The 17831-nt window shown below is 37.3% G+C and overlaps 1 protein-coding gene and 1 long non-coding RNA gene across 3 annotated transcripts; one reads left to right on the plus strand and one right to left on the minus strand.

The window, feature by feature from the left end:
• The first annotated feature begins 1485 nt into the window (after positions 1 to 1485).
• On the plus strand, positions 1486 to 9406 carry LOC106170800 (coadhesin-like). 2 transcript variants are annotated; one of them, XM_087019203.1, is made up of 9 exons: positions 1486 to 1723; positions 3973 to 4010; positions 5465 to 5644; positions 5798 to 5968; positions 6127 to 6297; positions 6749 to 6970; positions 7342 to 7449; positions 8398 to 8549; positions 8784 to 9406. In XM_087019203.1, exons 1-8 carry the CDS (start codon positions 1617 to 1619, stop codon positions 8544 to 8546), a joined length of 1146 nt encoding a protein of 381 aa, XP_086875329.1. In that variant the 5' UTR covers positions 1486 to 1616; the 3' UTR covers positions 8547 to 8549; positions 8784 to 9406. The 2 variants fall into 2 exon arrangements, with proteins under 2 accessions (XP_086875329.1, XP_086875330.1); XM_087019204.1 differs by lacking the exon at positions 5798 to 5968.
• Positions 9407 to 10806: 1400 nt separating this feature from the next.
• Positions 10807 to 13569, minus strand: LOC147760240 (uncharacterized). Its single transcript, XR_015335693.1, has 4 exons — positions 12517 to 13569; positions 12003 to 12094; positions 11482 to 11585; positions 10807 to 11299 (listed from the first exon to the last, which is right to left on the minus strand). It is a non-coding gene; the product is annotated as an uncharacterized LOC147760240 (long non-coding RNA).
• Positions 13570 to 17831: the final 4262 nt, after the last annotated feature.

Below are 17831 nucleotides of genomic sequence, written 5' to 3' on the forward strand. Positions count from 1 at the left end.
TGTTTTTGCAATGGGTCATGTTCCCCGGTGTTAAGTTCTGGATGTCTTTGGCGTGGCGTCTGTTCAGGTTCACCAACCTGTTTTGTACAATGTTGGCGCAGAACAACAATACTGTAACACAGTTTACGCAGCCTAATATCCGCCTCTTGTATACATAATTCTAAATCCCTCTTTGAAATTAATGCCAACATATTGAAAGTGTTTTGATCGAATCATATTCTACCATGCTCATACCTGGACCAGCCCAAATAGTACTACCCAATGATATCGCAGTACGTTACTTAATTTAACAGTGTTTCAGACAAGGTAAACGGTTTATTGTTACTGACACACTTGAATACACATTATTCTAATCACACGAAATTAGCCCACACAAAATACACGTTTTTAAAATAAACGACTTATCTTACCTGGACATACCTTTAAAACTAAAATATTCCATTTTAAATGTCAAGTCTGTAATTACGTTTTTAATATAACAAAACAACTTGCTTTGTCTGTGAGTTATTATCAATAGAAATATTTTACATCCCACAGTGCAAAACTAACATATTGGACTCAACGCTTTGGTGGGTAAAATATCAGTTGATTTATTTCAGAACTGTACCCTTATCATCCCGTCTTCTAAGCGAAGCCTTTACGGTAGTGGGTTTTATGCAGTAGCAATAATGTTGGAAGATTTCCCTGCAACAGACATAACACAGGGTGGAGTGCAGAAAGACGAAACAACTCCATTGTCAAAGGTCCCGCTACAGGTCAGGAATATTAAATAAGTATTTAAATAAAAAAAATGAAAACATTGGCGATCGAAAAAAGGACGGTATGGTTAACTCTATCATTGTTGCCGACCCCATGGCATTATTATTTAAATAGCACTGTTATGATAGTAACACAGCGCGTAGCCAGATCGCTGTTATGCACACACGCTGCTTCCCTGTAGTTTTTTGTCCATAATTTTCCACCAATATGAACCTGCCTTTTGTTTCCACACGTGGCAGCACGCGTCGCTTACACGTGTCCGTTTGTAGGACAGATCGGCGAAAAGTCGCATTTTAAAAGGCCCTTTATGAACTATATCACTTGCTTAATATCGCTACGTATTCAGAAAATGACTTTGCTTTTTGCTGTCACAGGCATACATGACAGGTTTTTTATTTATTTATTGATTGATTGATCGATTTTTGAATTGACGATTATGTTTCTGAATTTCTCATTTGTCATAAATTGGGGTTTTATAATGTGTGAAATAACTTGGTATATTTCAGTATCTTGCTCGCATAAAGGATGGTTGTAATTGCGACAACCCGCCCACTTTCACAACTCCTCCAGAGACAAAAAACCTACGTGCTGGGCAGACCTTCACGAAAGACTTAATAGCATTTTATCCCAGTGGGTATGTTTGCACTTGTAAGCACTTCCTTGTTCAGCATACAACAGGCAACAACATAAAATGCCATGTAGTTAAGACTTCAGTTGACAACGGAATCTGCGTATCGACATGACAGCACATAATCCACACCCATACATATATTATATTCATAACGTCCACTTCTTTCCACACATACAGAATAACTGCCATCAACGTCATTCCACCAACCGGTGCTAATGTGGGTGCAATGGTTACTGTAAATGGTACCACGGCCTCGGTTAACATTACCTGGACTCCGGCCCCTGCACAGCACGGACACCACCTGATTTGTTATCAAGCCTTTGGCGCTAATAGGTAAGTTCAGACTCATCTAAGACCCTGTTCCCATCCCCAGGTCGACGTAGCAGGATTGACCAAACTCTGTCACGTTACAGTTTAAATTATGTTCAGTCAAAAATTACAATAGGGTGATAGCACCTGCACATGATAGCTGGCAATGGTCTGTAATGGCTCTTACCGAATTAATGCCCGAGCCTTAACACTGAGATGGTCAAGTACTAAATACTCTTCCCTGTTTCCTGAGAATACTCGTGAATGAATGCGCAGCCGCTTCCTGCTCTGAAACTGACGTTGAATCAAGATGCGCAGTGACGGAGCTCCAATTCAGGAAACCCCTCTAAGGGTTATTGAATAAAGGGGATGATTGTGATAAAACTGCAATACAATATTGGTCACCTCTTACAAATGGAGTGAGATATTTGTTGAGAACGTTTCAGTGAATTGCCCCAATAACGTTCTTTTCCGTAAAGAACAAAGGTTGTCCCACCTTCGGTATCATGTGCTTTTATTTATAAATGATCACATCACAGGTGAAGATTGCTATAAATAGTGATTTTCATTCCAGATGCCATAACTAACATGATAAGTCAGACAGAAAATACAAACTAGCCGTGAAGATATCAATATTTATTCACATTTATAACATGTACCCCCTCAAATCCGACGTTTCACTGTGATTTTCACAGGGGTAAAGAAATGTCTATTAAATTGAAATGACACCACCAAATGGCACCAAATTTACAAACATTTTGCATTAGGGTGTGCTCGTTAAAAACTCCTAGTCTAATTGTGTTTGTGTTTACCGCGTACTGTAATTATCTTCTCTAGGTGGCGGGGCTCGCCTTCCACAAGGGTAACAATTCTGTGTGATTAGATATTGTCCGATTCTTCCTAAAGACCTTGGGGGAGTTGGTCCAGATTATTAGGAGTTTGGTTCTCCTTTACATTGCACATTTCAATTCATGTCACAGATGTTTAGTAAGGTTAATAACAGGGCTCAAAGGTGGTTGCTCTATCCTCTGAACATTGGGTTTCAGCAACAAATCCCTCAGCAGACGATGACGCCTGCAGTATCCTTGAAGTCACATCTTACAAATGGAGTGAGATATTTGTTGAGGACGTTTCAGTGAATTGCCCCAACAACGTTCTTTTCCGTAAAGAACAATGCACTCAAACCGTGGGCTTGCAATTCTCTCCAAACGTGTCACTTCGGCAATATTATCCTTCACAAACCTTCCAAAATGCATTCTGCAACATGCCTACGGGCCCTTATTTGACCATTTAAGGCATACAACAACTTGTTCCTAGTGATGGTTGACCAAGTTCTGGTAGTACTGGGGTCACTGAACCTAACATTCTCAAATGATACCTCATTCCTTCTGCAAGAGGGGACTTCGGGGGTGATCCAGGTTTGATTATGACAGCACACTTGCTCACAGTTATCATGTGGTGAGTGATTCGTTGCAGAATCTCAATGTTCTGAGGCTGGATCCTGATAATAAACCTACTGGCATGAATTGAAATGTGCAATCCGGAGGAGAACCAAACTCTGAATAGTCCGGACTAATTCCGCCAAGCTTTTTAGGAAACATGGGGCATTATCTTACAAAACAGAATTGTTACCCCTGTTGAAGGCAGTGGCACCGTCTACAAGACATAAATACAGTGCGCAGTGGCCACACATGATAATAGACACGTGACCTTTAACTAGCACACCCTAATGATAAATGTGTTTAAATTTGGTGACTCTTAGTAGTGTCATTTCAATGTAATGGGCATTTCTTTATCTCCGTGGAAATGACAGTTGGAGCTGAGGAGGTACATGCGATAAATGTGAATAAATGATATAAAATGTGGACATCTTAACTGCTAGTTTGTATTTTCTGTACCAATAATCATGTTAGTTACGGTATCTGGAATGAAAATCACCATTCATAGCAATTAACTCCTGTGATATGATCATTTATAAATAAAAGCACATGAAACTGGGGATGGGACAGCCTTTTTGACCTATGTTGTATATACTGAAAAACAAAATCACATAAGATGAAAACATATTGCCATAAATTGACGTTTGGCTGTTCAAAACATTAATTGTCTCGTCTGCTGATCTTACTGTATATTCATGAGAAAGAGAAGGAACATTAGAAACAATTAAAATTCGAATCAGCAGCACATTATATTATATTATATTATATTATATTATATTATATTATATTATATTATATTATATTATATTATATTATATTATATTATATTTACAGATGTCCTGGACCGTACCTTTGTGACAAAATTGTAGTAGGTAATGTATAATATTTCGATGTTGGTGGTTGCAACCTTGGAACTTGGGAACCATTGCTAGAATCATGCTTGCACTTGAACGGGATGTCTTGTTTCATTTTATTTTATAACGGAGCTCTAAATGAATCGTGAATCATTAAGACTGCCATGTTTACAAACATATTAGAGTGGAATATCCAAAGCATTTTGCACGTTTTTGTGAAGTTTTATCTTCTTAAATGTCTTCAAATATGGAAAGAAGTAATACAAAAAAAATTGAAATACATTGATTGTAAAGGAGTGGTGCACTTACTAAGCAGTAATGCAGATACCCATCTGTTATGGAATATTCTAAAACAATGTTGTATGCTGTTTTCTGTAAAATCAATGTTCCGTCAAATTAATTGGGTCACGGCCCTGGCCTCTTAAATATAGAGAAGATGACATTTCGTTACACTTATTATACATTGACCTTGGCATTGACCCCTTTGACCTTGAAAGACGTTGCAAAGGATTCCCACTCAGCTCTGGTGACATTGAAAGCTGTTGTAAATGATTGGTAGTGCCTCATTTAGTAGAATTGTTCTTGGTATATTTGGTTACCAAGATATGTAAAGTTAGGTGACCCACCCCATTCTAAGGTGGCCGTTTTGAATTTTTTCGCCAAAAAATGTAACTGCCATGGGAGAATATTTGTGGATTTTTTTTTTTTTCTTTGGCTTCATTGGGCCGTGTCTTTGTTTAAATGTTCATAGAGCATTCCCTAATGTGCCAACTCACAGACGTGCATTGATATTTAGGTTGTTTTATTTGTTGTCTGTGAACGGTCATTCTGTGTCGGAGAGTGTCTCCGGTTTACCCTATATAGTTCTCACCGCATCCACTGCAAGTCAATACATAAATTAAATTTGAGCTAGTGCAGGTGAATGGGTGTTTAATTCTAAATGTAAGTCCCTTTTTAAATGTTAGGTGGCTCCCCTCTTTAATTAGTGGACAGGTGCTGCACCTGGATACCTCACATTTCTGTACTCGTATTGTTGAGGTTTCCAAATTTGGAATTGTTTTCAAATTTTGCTTTGGTTAAAATTTGCTTAAGTGATGGACTTTGTCTCTTACTCTTTATAATCTGCATTTCAGTTAGTAACATATTCATTTTGTCATTCAAATGGACTTGCATTTAGAATTAAACACTTAAGTGACCGGGTGTCGTGGATCTCACTCGCCATGTGCTTCTTTCATACTCGTCCATTACCACATCATCCACCAAGCGGTAGCCACGGTCAAGACGCGACCAATCGACAGCCATGTGTTGGATATAACATTGAATCGCTACACATCTTATTCATTACACATTGATCTCTTACACTTAGTTTGCTTGACAAAATTAATGATTTATCTAACTGTTTAATATGCAAGTATTGCTTACAATGTTGTCCCTTCAAAAGTGGAATAAAATATAAAATTAAACGTTCACAGACTCTTCAGTTGACGGCGGATTGTGCCCGTACAGCAATTGGAGTGCTTGCTCGGTAACGTGTGAAAATGGTACACAGACACGTTCTGAGGAGTGCAGGTGCCCTGAACCCGCCTACGGTGGCGCCGACTGTGTAGGTGCCAAAACCGAGACTCAGTCTTGTAGTGGCCCCCCTTGCCCAGGTAACGACCCCCCTCTCTCCCTCTCTCTCTTCTCTCTCTCTCTCTCCCTCTCTCTCTCTTCCCCCTCTCTCTCTGAAATCGCAGTTAAAACAGACATTTCATTGACCAAACCTAAAAAACAATATTTTATTATGAACCTTTATTGCCTTCCAGTTGACGGCGGATGGTGCACGTACAGTGAATGGAGTGATTGCTCAGTGACATGTGAAAACGGCACCCAGACACGCTCTAGGGAGTGTCAATGTCCTGAACCCGCTCACGGTGGCGCCACCTGTGTGGGTGCATCAACCGAGACTCAGTCTTGTAGTGGCCCCCCTTGCCCAGGTATCAACCCCCCTTTCTCCCTCTCTCTCTTCTCTCTCTCTCTCTCTCTCTCTCTCTCTCTCTCCCCTCTTTCTCTCTCGGAAATCGCAGTTAAAACAGACATTTCATTGACCAAACCAAAAAACAACATTCCATTATGTACTTATATTGCCCTCCAGTTGACGGTGGATGGTGCACGTACAGCGATTGGAGTGATTGCTCAGTGACTTGTGAAAACGGCACCCAGAGACGCTCTAGGGAGTGCCAATGTCCTGAACCCGCTCACGGTGGCGCCACCTGTGTGGGTGCGACAACCGAGACACAGTCTTGTAGTGGCCCCTGTTGCCCAGGTAAATATATACATCTCTCTCTCTCTCTCTTTCTGAAATGCTTTATAGACATAGCCTAAACCATGTACCCCACAAGACCGCACACCTCAATATAGTCATGTCAGGCGACGTGTGATGCAAGAGACCAGGTTGTTACTTCCCAACAATGTGCATGACGTAAACAATTCATATATATTTAGGTGTGAATATTACAACATGTGAAGTTTCGACGCAGGGCCCGTTTGGTTTTTATCCATATCACCCCCAAAAGAATCTACTCATTTGTTCTTTGGTCCATATGTGGCCTATCCTGAAAATATCATCAAGGTTCGTCCAAAAAGTTTTGCGTTATGTTTCGAACAAACAAACTTACGTCATCATAAACAAGTGATAAGCCAATATTCGGAACATATCAATAGGAACATTATATCCTTTTGAGGGCGGCGATGACATTTTAATACTTATGTTCCAGTTGATGGTTATTTGAGTAATTGGTTACCGTGGTCTTCTTGTTCTGCTACCTGTGGACTGCCAGGAACAGTGACTCGGTCACGTACCAAGGAGTGTATATATCCCGACCCAGATTGTCCTGGTGATGACTGTGGCCAACTTCCGGAAGAATATGAAAACTGCACCCAAAAGCCGTGTTGTACAACAAGTGGTGGATCACCGGGTTCATTCCAACACGACAGAGGTTAGTATCCTATTGTAACCTTCGGATATAGCATGACAAAAATAGTTTTTGTCTGATAACGGATTCTGTTGCAGGCCCATATACACAATATACCTGCACACAGTAGATTCACAACCCCGTATTTTTTCTGTTATTACAGTTTGCAGTAAAGTTGGACAGTATTTAACTCAATTACAGGATTGATACAAACAAGCGTATTACTTAAATCTAGCTTTACATATCATAATTTCTTTTTGCTATATAAGGTGTAAAGCTGAATGTGCTGGCATGTTCTATATTAAAACCGAACATGTGGCATGATTTTAAGATGATCCTTTTTTTTTTTTCAAAACAACTTGTATTCACAATGTGACTTTCATTGTTATTTCTAGGAAATAGGCTTCATAATATTAGCGTGAATTTCCAGGGAGCTAACACAAATGACAAGTATGTCACCTTTAGATGTGGGATTGTGCTGATTGAAAGTATCCAAAACTATGGTAAGCCGATACTATTTTCCTATATAATGGATTTCCTATTATGGTATAAAATAAAACAAAGTACTGTATACAGACTTGAAACAAAATGAAAAATATTATATTAGGATTGGTTTAGTTCCTTACTTGCTAGCACTCAGAGGGCAGACCTCCGCCAAAGTACGTCCACTGCACGAGCTAAGAAACCTCTCTTTCTCTCTCTTTAAAACTGAAACCATATGAAATGGAATCAGCAATATATAGTGGAATCAATGGCAAAATGCCTCTGTTATCTAAATTTAAACCAAATCTCACATTGAAAACAAAATAAATAAACTATTAAAAATGATAAAAATCACTATTTTGATGTGCACGTACTACTTGTATTTCTGCTTAAATATCAGGAAGCTGCCCAAATCCAAAATACATAAAAACTAAAAAGAGGGTGTCACAAGGATCATTATTGATATCCCGATTAAAAGAAGACAAGAATAATATATCAATCAAATCAATAAATAGACTGAACTAACAAACTTTTAAAGGTATAGAAGTGACTTAATAGATACTGGGCACAACAATTTTAAGCATAACAGTAGAATTAAAGTATGGAGTTATGTTGGAAATATTTATTTGCTGTTTGGTAATTATAAAGACACTAATAAAGTGCCCAATATGGACTTCGACTGAAATATCAAATTGTCATAACTTTGGAAATAAAGACCCCAAATACATGGATATCTTTTTTCATTACATTGCATATAAAAACCAACATGAATCCTACGTAGGTACTCATCATATTATACAGTTTTTTAAATAACGTATATTTTTGACATGTTATTAAATTTTATTTCATCATATTTTTTTTTTTTTTTTGCATTTAAAGATACATATCCACAATGCATTCCTTACCCTAAAAAAGGACCATGCGGAAGATATTGTTTTATTTATGTTTTTCTAATGGAAACATTCCAGATGAGACCTATGTTGCTGCAGTGCAGGCTGCCGTGACCGACGTATGTACCGACCAATCACGTCCGGTTTGTCACGTGACAATCCCTGCCCCTTCCGGCTGCCCCTGCCAAGTAATGATAAACTACATGTGTTGCAATGAATTGTATTAAATGGTAAGTGTTTATGGAAATAGAGGTTTACTGTAAGAAGCAAAATGGTCAGTTTAACTAATGATTGTGAACTTCGATCAACACTTCTTGAATCTAGTACTTCATAAATTTGCATTTTTACAAAAAAATTCTTATATCTTATATCTTGGAATCGTTCGTCTCTTTTTATGCTATACATGTATTGTATTTGGAATCCAAGCTTAAGTATTTATCAAACGTTATGCTTTATATTTACAGAGAAACGCCAGGACTTCAAAAATGCTGGGCAAAGCGGAGTTATGGAGACATTTTTCGACTGCGTTTTAATATGCAGTTGTATATTATTCCCACTGAATATTAGTTAGCAGATTGAAAAAAAAACTGTCGCAGCTTGCTTATTTACTTATTTCATAGAACATCATTCACTTCTCAAATTAATTATAAACTTAAATTTATCTTACTTGTATTGAAGGTCATTATGTACTCATTTCAGTTTCCTTTATATAATATTCTAGTGGGGTGAAAAAATATTATAATTATATGTATTTATTATGTTTTAATATTTTATATTAAAGGGAAACATTTAGTTTGCTAGGAAAGCTTGATGTCGATGCAGTATGCCTTAAATCACTTTTTAAATTCTAATAATGCAAGGGGGTTGGTTAATTGATTTAATGACAAGTAAGCCTGCTAGATTCCAAAGGCACCTCGTTGTGCACCATTTCTGTTATTTAATATTTTACTTAATTGATCTATCTTATTAAATATTCAGATTACAATAACATATCTTAATATTCGTATGTACTCATTTGGTGTGATAAGGGAGTGGTTAGCTGTCTTGTAAACAAGTCATTCTACGTCATGCAAATAAAACTGTCGCAAATGCTTCTCTTCGGTTGTTTTCCATGTATTATTGCTAACTGTAAGTTTGGTAAACACATAATTCCCCGATACTGTTATCAGTTTATAAAGTAACTAATTTTCCCCTTCTCTTGGATCGGTGCTCGGCACGACCCTGTACTATCATTTGATGACCAATCTGCATTTATAGAGCTCATATGCATCAATAGTTCCGTAGGTCGTTTGTCTCCTAGACCATTTATATTAAGTGTGTGTCCATGATAGGACCAGTCAGAGGGTGGCAAGGTGGGGGTCAACAGATTTCAACCAAATTCATAATATTGTTGCATATATAGGAGATATTAAGATTGAAGGCAACAATCCCAAAAGAAATCATTGGATATATTTATAATATGATATTATATGTTTTGGCCATTTTTGGCTTGATTTTCAGCTTCGGTCAATAAAGCCACTTCATAAGCAAATATTTCAAAACTGATGACTTTTTAAAATTAATTGAAAATTTACCTATTTAAACCAGCCATTTGCCATTGAGAATATGTTACTAAATTTCAGTTTAACCCACAAATGTACGAGCTACGCCCATTTTTATAACCCCACCCCCCAAACTCATTTTTCTACCAAGCAATGTTCAAGCATTCATATCTCTCTTTTTGCAGGGTTGACAGGCATAAAATTTTATAGGGATCCTAAGCATATATTGGTCTCATCATACAAAATTCAAAAAGTGTGTTAAACACAACAGAAGATATTAAAAAAGTGCCTCAAACTTTAGCAATTTTAGCAGAAAACCAAACATCCGAAATCAAGATATCAGTACATTTTGAGATAATACCTTCCAATAATCAAATTTAATCAAAGACTCACAGCCAGGAATTCAAACTATGCTTTGATAAGGGCAAATCTATCCAATTTTTATAAATACAAGATGGCTGCCATCAAATCTGTCCCAAAATACAGTTACCCTAATTCCTCAAAATAATCAAGAGGCCCATTTTTGCAGGTTTTTTATTTTGAGATCTGTAATACAGGATTGCTCAAATAATAGTCTTTTCAAACAGAGCCATACAACCTCTGAATAAATTACTAGTGACAAGTTATTCAAACCCCCCCCCCCCCATTTAATAAGTTATTACTGTGCATATCCAATGTCATCAGCATTGTGTATATACCTTATTTTCAGGGAGCAATAGAGAAAAAAAAAATTACAATTGATTTTTCTAAAGGTAAAAGGGAATGACTGTCTCATTTTATCAGTTTTCTCAAGTGCAACACTAATTAATCCACTTGAAATGATTTATATTGCATTTTTCAACCATTCTTTTTCCTTTCAAATGATTCATAGGCTTTGTAAATACATGTGATTTCTTGATATTTATATTCTTTTTCTATAAAGAAAATTAAAACAGAGTCAGCAACATACAATGACAGGAGGAGTACTTTATTTTCATATTATCAATTGGACAGTAAAAGAACAAAGCAGTTACTTTTTACAGGAGTGAAATCAAGTTATGAATCTCCAAGGTTCCAATATCACGGTAATATTTTCCATATACTGAACACAACAGTGATGGGTAGTGTTCCACAGATTTTAATCTTATAACTGATTGATCCCCAAGTTTCTTCTTCTGGTTGAGATGTCCAGGGTCTCCTACAGTAATGATAATTCAGCAATCTTAGAATAAGTGTGGTAACTTGAAGCAACATGCCACTATAAATTAGTGTGACTGAACTGTCAATTGTCAATATTTGTCAATTCAATGGCGCCAATCCTCCTTTCCTACAAAACTGACTGAGATTGCCAAGCCTAAGATGCACATTTGTTATGGGGGATTGTCCCAAGGTGGCTCTAAGTCCAATAAAGGTTTGCCAGGATATCCACTACTGTGTCTACCTGAAGATGGTAGGACAGGCTGTCAAAAGAAAATGTGTTTAACATATTTTAAACTAATGTTAATTGCTGTATAAAAACAATGACTAAATAATATACTGATCAAACATATTGCACAAGTAAAAACAATGATTGAAAATGAAATCAAATATGAATGATGTAGCTACCAGAATTTCATGATAGAAAGACAGAGCTGGTACTCACATCTGAATCTGATGAATTTGCCTGTGCAATTTCAGGTGACTCTTCTATTATTGTCTGTAAGATTGTCCAGGTCAAGGTTTACATCCAGGCCTAGGATGTAAAATCTGAAAATAAACATAACATCAATAAATGTTTTACAACAACAAAGGCTTACTGTGTTCAGAATAGAAACTACCGTAGCAGGATCAATCCATCTCAGCGGAGTAAGACACTCAGGCTCAGTCGTTGTAATCAGCTTAATTGTCTGGCACACCCCCTTGCAAAGCAACATGAACAACATAATGGACTGCAAAGTGCTCCTGATTTTACTAAAGTACTTTTAGTTGTACAAGTGTTCTGTGTAATATGTAAGTCTTAAAAATTGAAGCACAGTGTGTTACAAAGTCACATAAAGCTACAAGTAGGTGGTTAACTTCAACTTCATTGTAAACACACATAAATCTGAAACTAAAACATAAAAAACTGGCACAAGTAACATCCCCTAAAATGCCAATACTTGAAACTGAATGTGTGTTACATACCTTTGATTCTGGGTAAGGAATTTCTAATGAAGCTGTCTACAAGCTCAGTTGTCCTTAACTGTTTGTGTTATGATAACACAAGTAACAAAGCCCTAGAATTTAATGCACAAACATACTTCATAAGTTAGATACACAGTTGATTCTTTTCAGCAGACATATTTACAATGAAATAGAAATCAAGTAAAATTCTATGAATTGAAATACACCAGTGCATCTTTTAATTCTTTATATTACTTTAAAATATTCAAACTTATTATTTAAACTGGTTTGAGTTTTTAGTGTATCTGATTCCAGTATATGTATGCCACCACTGGCCAACAACAGGGTAGGTTATTACTACATAGAAGCAAGGAGTTATAACAGATCTGTTATAACTCCTTGATAGAAGACAGTACCTGAATTAGTGACAGAACCGACTTTGTCTGTCTGTGTATATATATATATATATATATATATATATATATATATATATATATATATATATATATATATATATATATATATGATCACTTACCTTACAACAAACAACCAGAGCTAAATCGGTGAGCTGGATATATTGAGGAACCCAAGCCTGACAACAGTCTGAAGTGGTTCAACAAAAAATGTACATTCTAAGGACGACCAACTGCAGATATGGTCATTTCTTGTGATATTCTGGTGCACACCAATCCTTCTGAGATGTACCTAAGCATTTCTAGTGCGTGTTCTTCATAAAATTAAGAAAGCATTATGTTTTCACACTGTAAAGACGATGTGCTTTGCTCCACAGTTGCTCCGGTGGTAATCCTAGTACCCGCCATGTTGAAAATAGGTCACAGAGTTAGCATCGTTATTTTACATTTAGTTTCTACAACATAAACAAATTTAAAAAATCTATTTTTGCTTCATAAGTTCGTCTGCAGGGCAAAAATAATTATTTTAAGGGCTTTTCACAAACCTATACATGGTTTAGACTTATTAATTTAGTTTAAGAAACAGTTTAGCATTTAAGTAGTTTAAAAATATTCGTTTTTAGGCCCTTTTTAAAATTTTTTATAGTTCTTATTTTACAAGGTTTAACACAGATTTTATTTCACAATATTTATTTTTCAACCCTTTTCTATCAGCACATACCAAAATTATATGGATACAACCTGCAAAAAAGAAGTTGTGTGCATTTAAAGAAGGGGAGGGGGTCAAGCATACGGAAAACATGCCTTATTAGAATCAACCTTGTGTGGTCATGACAGTGCCTTTTCAAAAAATCTGTACTGGGTATTAAAGGTCTTTCCTTAACCTATCATGTGGCTTACCTAAATATTTTCTTATGATGTACATGATTTTTTTAAAGAATATTTAATATTATAACTTTTCAAGAGCTAAAAAATGCTATATTTTGGCAAAATTGCCAATAAAAGATCTGCCCCCATATCTCTAAAACTAATGATCCAAAATAAGAAAGCCAGTGGCTCACAATATCTTTTATGTTGATGGTTTACCACACCAAAAATTATTAAAATCTGCTGACCCCCACCTTGCCGCCTTCTGACCGATCTGTCTGGCTTTCTCATGGACGCGCTCTTAAGTAATGCTGTATCCTTTTAGTATTGTGTGGCTTCATAGGCTTCTAACAGTGCATGCTTTAGTGCTTCATACTTTCCTGTCTGAGGTGGTCTCTCAATTACTGACTGAACACGTCTGGAGGTTGATGAGTCCAGGAGTTGCACTACATGATGAAATTTAGTCAAGTCATTTGTAATGGCTGGCTGGTGTGTTCCAAAGGATGATTCCAGACGTAATAACCAAGCAGATACGTTTGTGTTCCAAAATGGTGGTGCTTTAAATGAAACAGCTGATATTGTTTGCACTGTAGAACCTTGATATATGTCCAGGGTTTGTTGTCTGATAGCATCTGCCAGCTGTTTAATTCCATCTGAATCTATTGATCACGTCGGGGTCACCAATGTAGCACACTGAATATATTGGTATTTTTACAAACTAATAATATCTGTTGAAGTTTACCTAGACACCTGAAGTAAGAAAGTAATATGATTGTTGATGTGTTTTTGAGGGCAAAGACTGCGAACTTTTATTATAGCGATGAGTTTTTGTCAATGCTAGGTTTACAAGTTAGTTTATACCTTATGTCATTTGCTGCATATTTTTGTATATAACGCAACATTGTTTTTTATGCGTTATGTCCGAATGAAACACCCCTCTGCGATTTCTATTCCATGGCGGCCTACATAAATCTTTCCTCGTTTATAACCTAATGTAGCACACTGAATATTTTGGTATTTTTACAAACTAATAATATCTGCTGAAGTCTACCTGGACACCTGAAGTAAGTAACTCTAACACAAGTGAACAATAACTAACCACTGCACTTCCTGTGCAGCTCTTTATTATAGTACCAGTTATGCAAATGACCCAATGCTACGAGTCCAATAAATATGATTGGCTAGTTTACCACTGCATAACCACTGCAATGCAACACATTACCATAATTGTTAGAGATGTTATCACATAGCCATTATGTAAGTTCTACATACCTCCCCCCAGAACATGGAAAACATTTACTAAAATTAAATTAATATAATCAATTATTGAAAATTTTCCCGGCTTTTTAACTATTCTACCGGAACGTGTTTTAATTAAAGAAGGTGAAAGACATGTCTCTGGTTTTGTTTGTGGATTCACTGTCTGATTGTGCACTAAAACCGGATTGCTATAAGCTGGTTTAAGTCTGTCAACCGAGACACGAATTGTTTGTCCATTCCTTAAAATATCAAAATATTTGTCGGAACGTGAAATGACAAGGTAAGGACCATCATATGGTCTAATCAATGTACCTCGATGAGCATCATGTCTTACATATACATGTTCAGCTTGTTGTAAGTCAACCGGTACATATGTACAAATCTGCCCATGTCTAGATGGAGGAGCAGGAGCCAATTTCTGCATTGTTTGTTGAAGTTCTTGCACAAATTAATTGTTAGGAAGAAATTTGTCATCAGTAGTGTTCGGAATAAAGTCACCAGGTACTCTTAAATTTGTACCATAGGTAAGAAGTGCTGGTGATGCATCAATGTCCTCTTTCCATGTTGACCGGATACCTAGTAATACAATTGGTAACTGGTCCATCCATCTTGCATTGTCTAAACGTGTTTTGAGGGCTTCTTTCAATCTGCGATGAAATCTTTCAACCATGCCATTGGATTGTGGATGATAGGCTGTTGTTGTGTTAGGTTGAATGCCAAGCACCTTGTTAAGCTCACGCCAAAGTTCACTTGTAAATTGTCTACCTTGATCTGATGTGATGGAGTCTGGAACACCAAACCTCGATATCCATGATAATAAAATAGCTTTGGCACAAGTAACTGCTTCTGCATTCGGTAAAGGTACAGCTTCTGGCCACCTTGTAAACCTGTCAACAATTGTCAGAAGATATTTGTTATTTTCTGAAGGAGGAAGAGGTCCAACCAAATCAACATGAATATCACCAAATCGTCTATCTGGTGGATCAAAGGTGTTTAACGGTGCTCTAGTGTGACGTGCAATTTTACTTGTTTGACAGGCATGACAAGATTTAACCCAATTACGAATGTCTTTTTTGAGTCCAGGCCAGATATAACGACTTGAAATGGCACGGATTGTTGGTTTTGTTCCAGGATGACAAAGATTGTGTATTGCCTCAAAAACGATCTTTGTCATTGAAGGTGGAACTACTGGCCGAGGTCGACTGGTTGTATCACAGAGAAGTTTAACCTCACCAAAGTTGACTTCCTTTAACTTCAAAGATCCTGGATTGGCACACAGTTCAACCATCTTAGTGTCAGTCTTTTGTGATGCTGCTAACTGTGTAAGGTCAATTGTCGGCATCGTAGCTGTGGGGGCAATAAGTGGCTCATCAGTTTCCACTGGGGCTCTGGACAGAGTGTCTGGGACAATGTTATCAGTTCCACTGATATGTCGTATATCAGTTGTAAATTCAGCAATAAATGATAATTATGTCTCTTGACGTGGTGATCTAGCTGTCAGATGTACTCTTGAACGCAAAAGTGAGAGGTTTATGATCAGTGAAAATGGTGAATGGTCTTCCCTCCAAAAATATCTGAAATGGCGGATGGTACTGTAAATTGCCAAAAGCTCACGGTCAAAAGTGGAGTATCGTTTCTGGGTAGGTGTGAGTTTTCTAGAAAAGAAAGCAATAGGTTTCCACATCCCTGATTGAAACTGGGAAAGTTCTGCTCCTATTGTGGTGTCAGAAGCGTCCACTGATGTCTTGGTTGCTGCCTGTGGTTCAGGGTGATGAAGCATAGTTGCAGAAGCAAGAGCAATTTTAGCATCCTGAAATGCTAATTGGCATTCAGGGGTCCACTGCAAAGTCTTGGCTTTGCCCTTGGTAGCTTCAGTAAGAGGTATTATTCGATGTGCGATTCCAGGAAGAAAACGAGGAAAGATTTATGTAGGCCGCCATGGAATAGAAATCGCAGAGGGGTGATTCGTTCGGACATAACACATAAAAAACAATATTGCTTTAGATAAAAAAGTATGCAGCAAATGACATAAGGTATAAACTAACTTGTAAACTTAGCATTGACAAAACTCATTGCTATAATAAAAGTTCGCTGTCTTTGCACTCAAAAACACATCAACATGTCAATTTGTTTGTACTCAACATGACTTAACAATCCCGGAAATTTGAAAATGGCACGTTGGGAATCACAAGCAGATAATCAATTACGCTGTAAATAACAAAACCATGCACTGAGTGTCAGGGCACTATAAAGCTAGTTTGCTCACTATGCTTACCTTTTCATGGGGTAGCTTTACACTGCCCCAGACGAATAGCAGAAATATTGAGTATCCGCCAATCACAGGAACTGTTCTGCAATGAGTCTTCAGTACGATGTCATAAGTCCAAAGTCAAACGTAAAGCACATGCACTTTTGCTTTATCCAATATCATTTACTGTATTTGAGACGTAACTTGACAGATTAATAATACAGTTTGAAAAGAAAATATATATACCAGATGTTTTTTTTTTTTTTTTTTCAACAAAACATTTGCTCCTGAAGATATAAACACAACTGACGTGTGCAAAGTTTGACAGCTACACTGTATACCTGATGACACTAAAATGACTGCGCAATGGCTACACCAAAAATCAGTTTTTAAACCAGAAAGGTGCATGTGTTGCGGTACTGATTACATTCTTAGTTCAAACTTCAAACTCCGCTTCAGTCACTCTGTTTCTTTGTCTCGTCTGCAGTAGATGACGTCAGCTCCAGGCGGGACAGACAGCAGCTCCAGGCTGGACATATCTGTGACATACTGTACTTAGTTCGCAGATTACATGACCGTATCAGCTGCGGACGCCAACGACCCGGTCTACGGATACCACTCTTTACCAATACGGGCTACTGCATTTCTCGCGTTTGCAAGGGCTAAACAAGACAAAGTTCCGTCAGACATAAGTATTAAACCGACATTTTTTTTTTCCCTTGTGTTGTGTAACAAAAAGTAAGAAAGCGGGTGATAGCCAGGGAATGTTGGAGGGTGCACAGATAAAAATGAAATAACATAGTAATCTTCCAGTGTAGTTGCTACTACTGCAATAGAGAACGATGCGGGTAAATATTGCTGCAGCTAAAATGCTGCATAAATGGATTCTTACTGATGTAGCTCGATAGAAATAGTTATCAAACACATTGATCATACCAAATACTTGTGTATACCTAGATACGCAGCGGCTAAGACATGTCAGTGCCCCGGGCAACTGTTGTCACCGAGCCTTGGTCAGCTACCTAAAGGTCGAAATGTGCAGATTCAGCCTCCAAAGACTAT

The sequence above is a fragment of the Lingula anatina genome, chromosome 8, assembly GCF_051362555.1.
Source record: "Lingula anatina isolate TDL-2025a chromosome 8, LinAna3.0, whole genome shotgun sequence".
In the NCBI taxonomy this organism is placed as follows: Eukaryota; Metazoa; Brachiopoda; class Lingulata; order Lingulida; family Lingulidae; genus Lingula; species Lingula anatina.

Coding starts and splice junctions, on each gene's coding strand:
- LOC106170800 (XM_087019203.1), top strand. CDS start 1,617: ATGGTTACTGTAAATGGTACCACGGCCTCGGTTAACATTACCTGGACT. Junction 5,645..5,797: donor TAGTGGCCCCCCTTGCCCAG/GTAACGACCCCC, acceptor ATTGCCTTCCAG/TTGACGGCGGATGGTGCACG. Junction 6,971..7,341: donor TTCATTCCAACACGACAGAG/GTTAGTATCCTA, acceptor TGTTATTTCTAG/GAAATAGGCTTCATAATATT.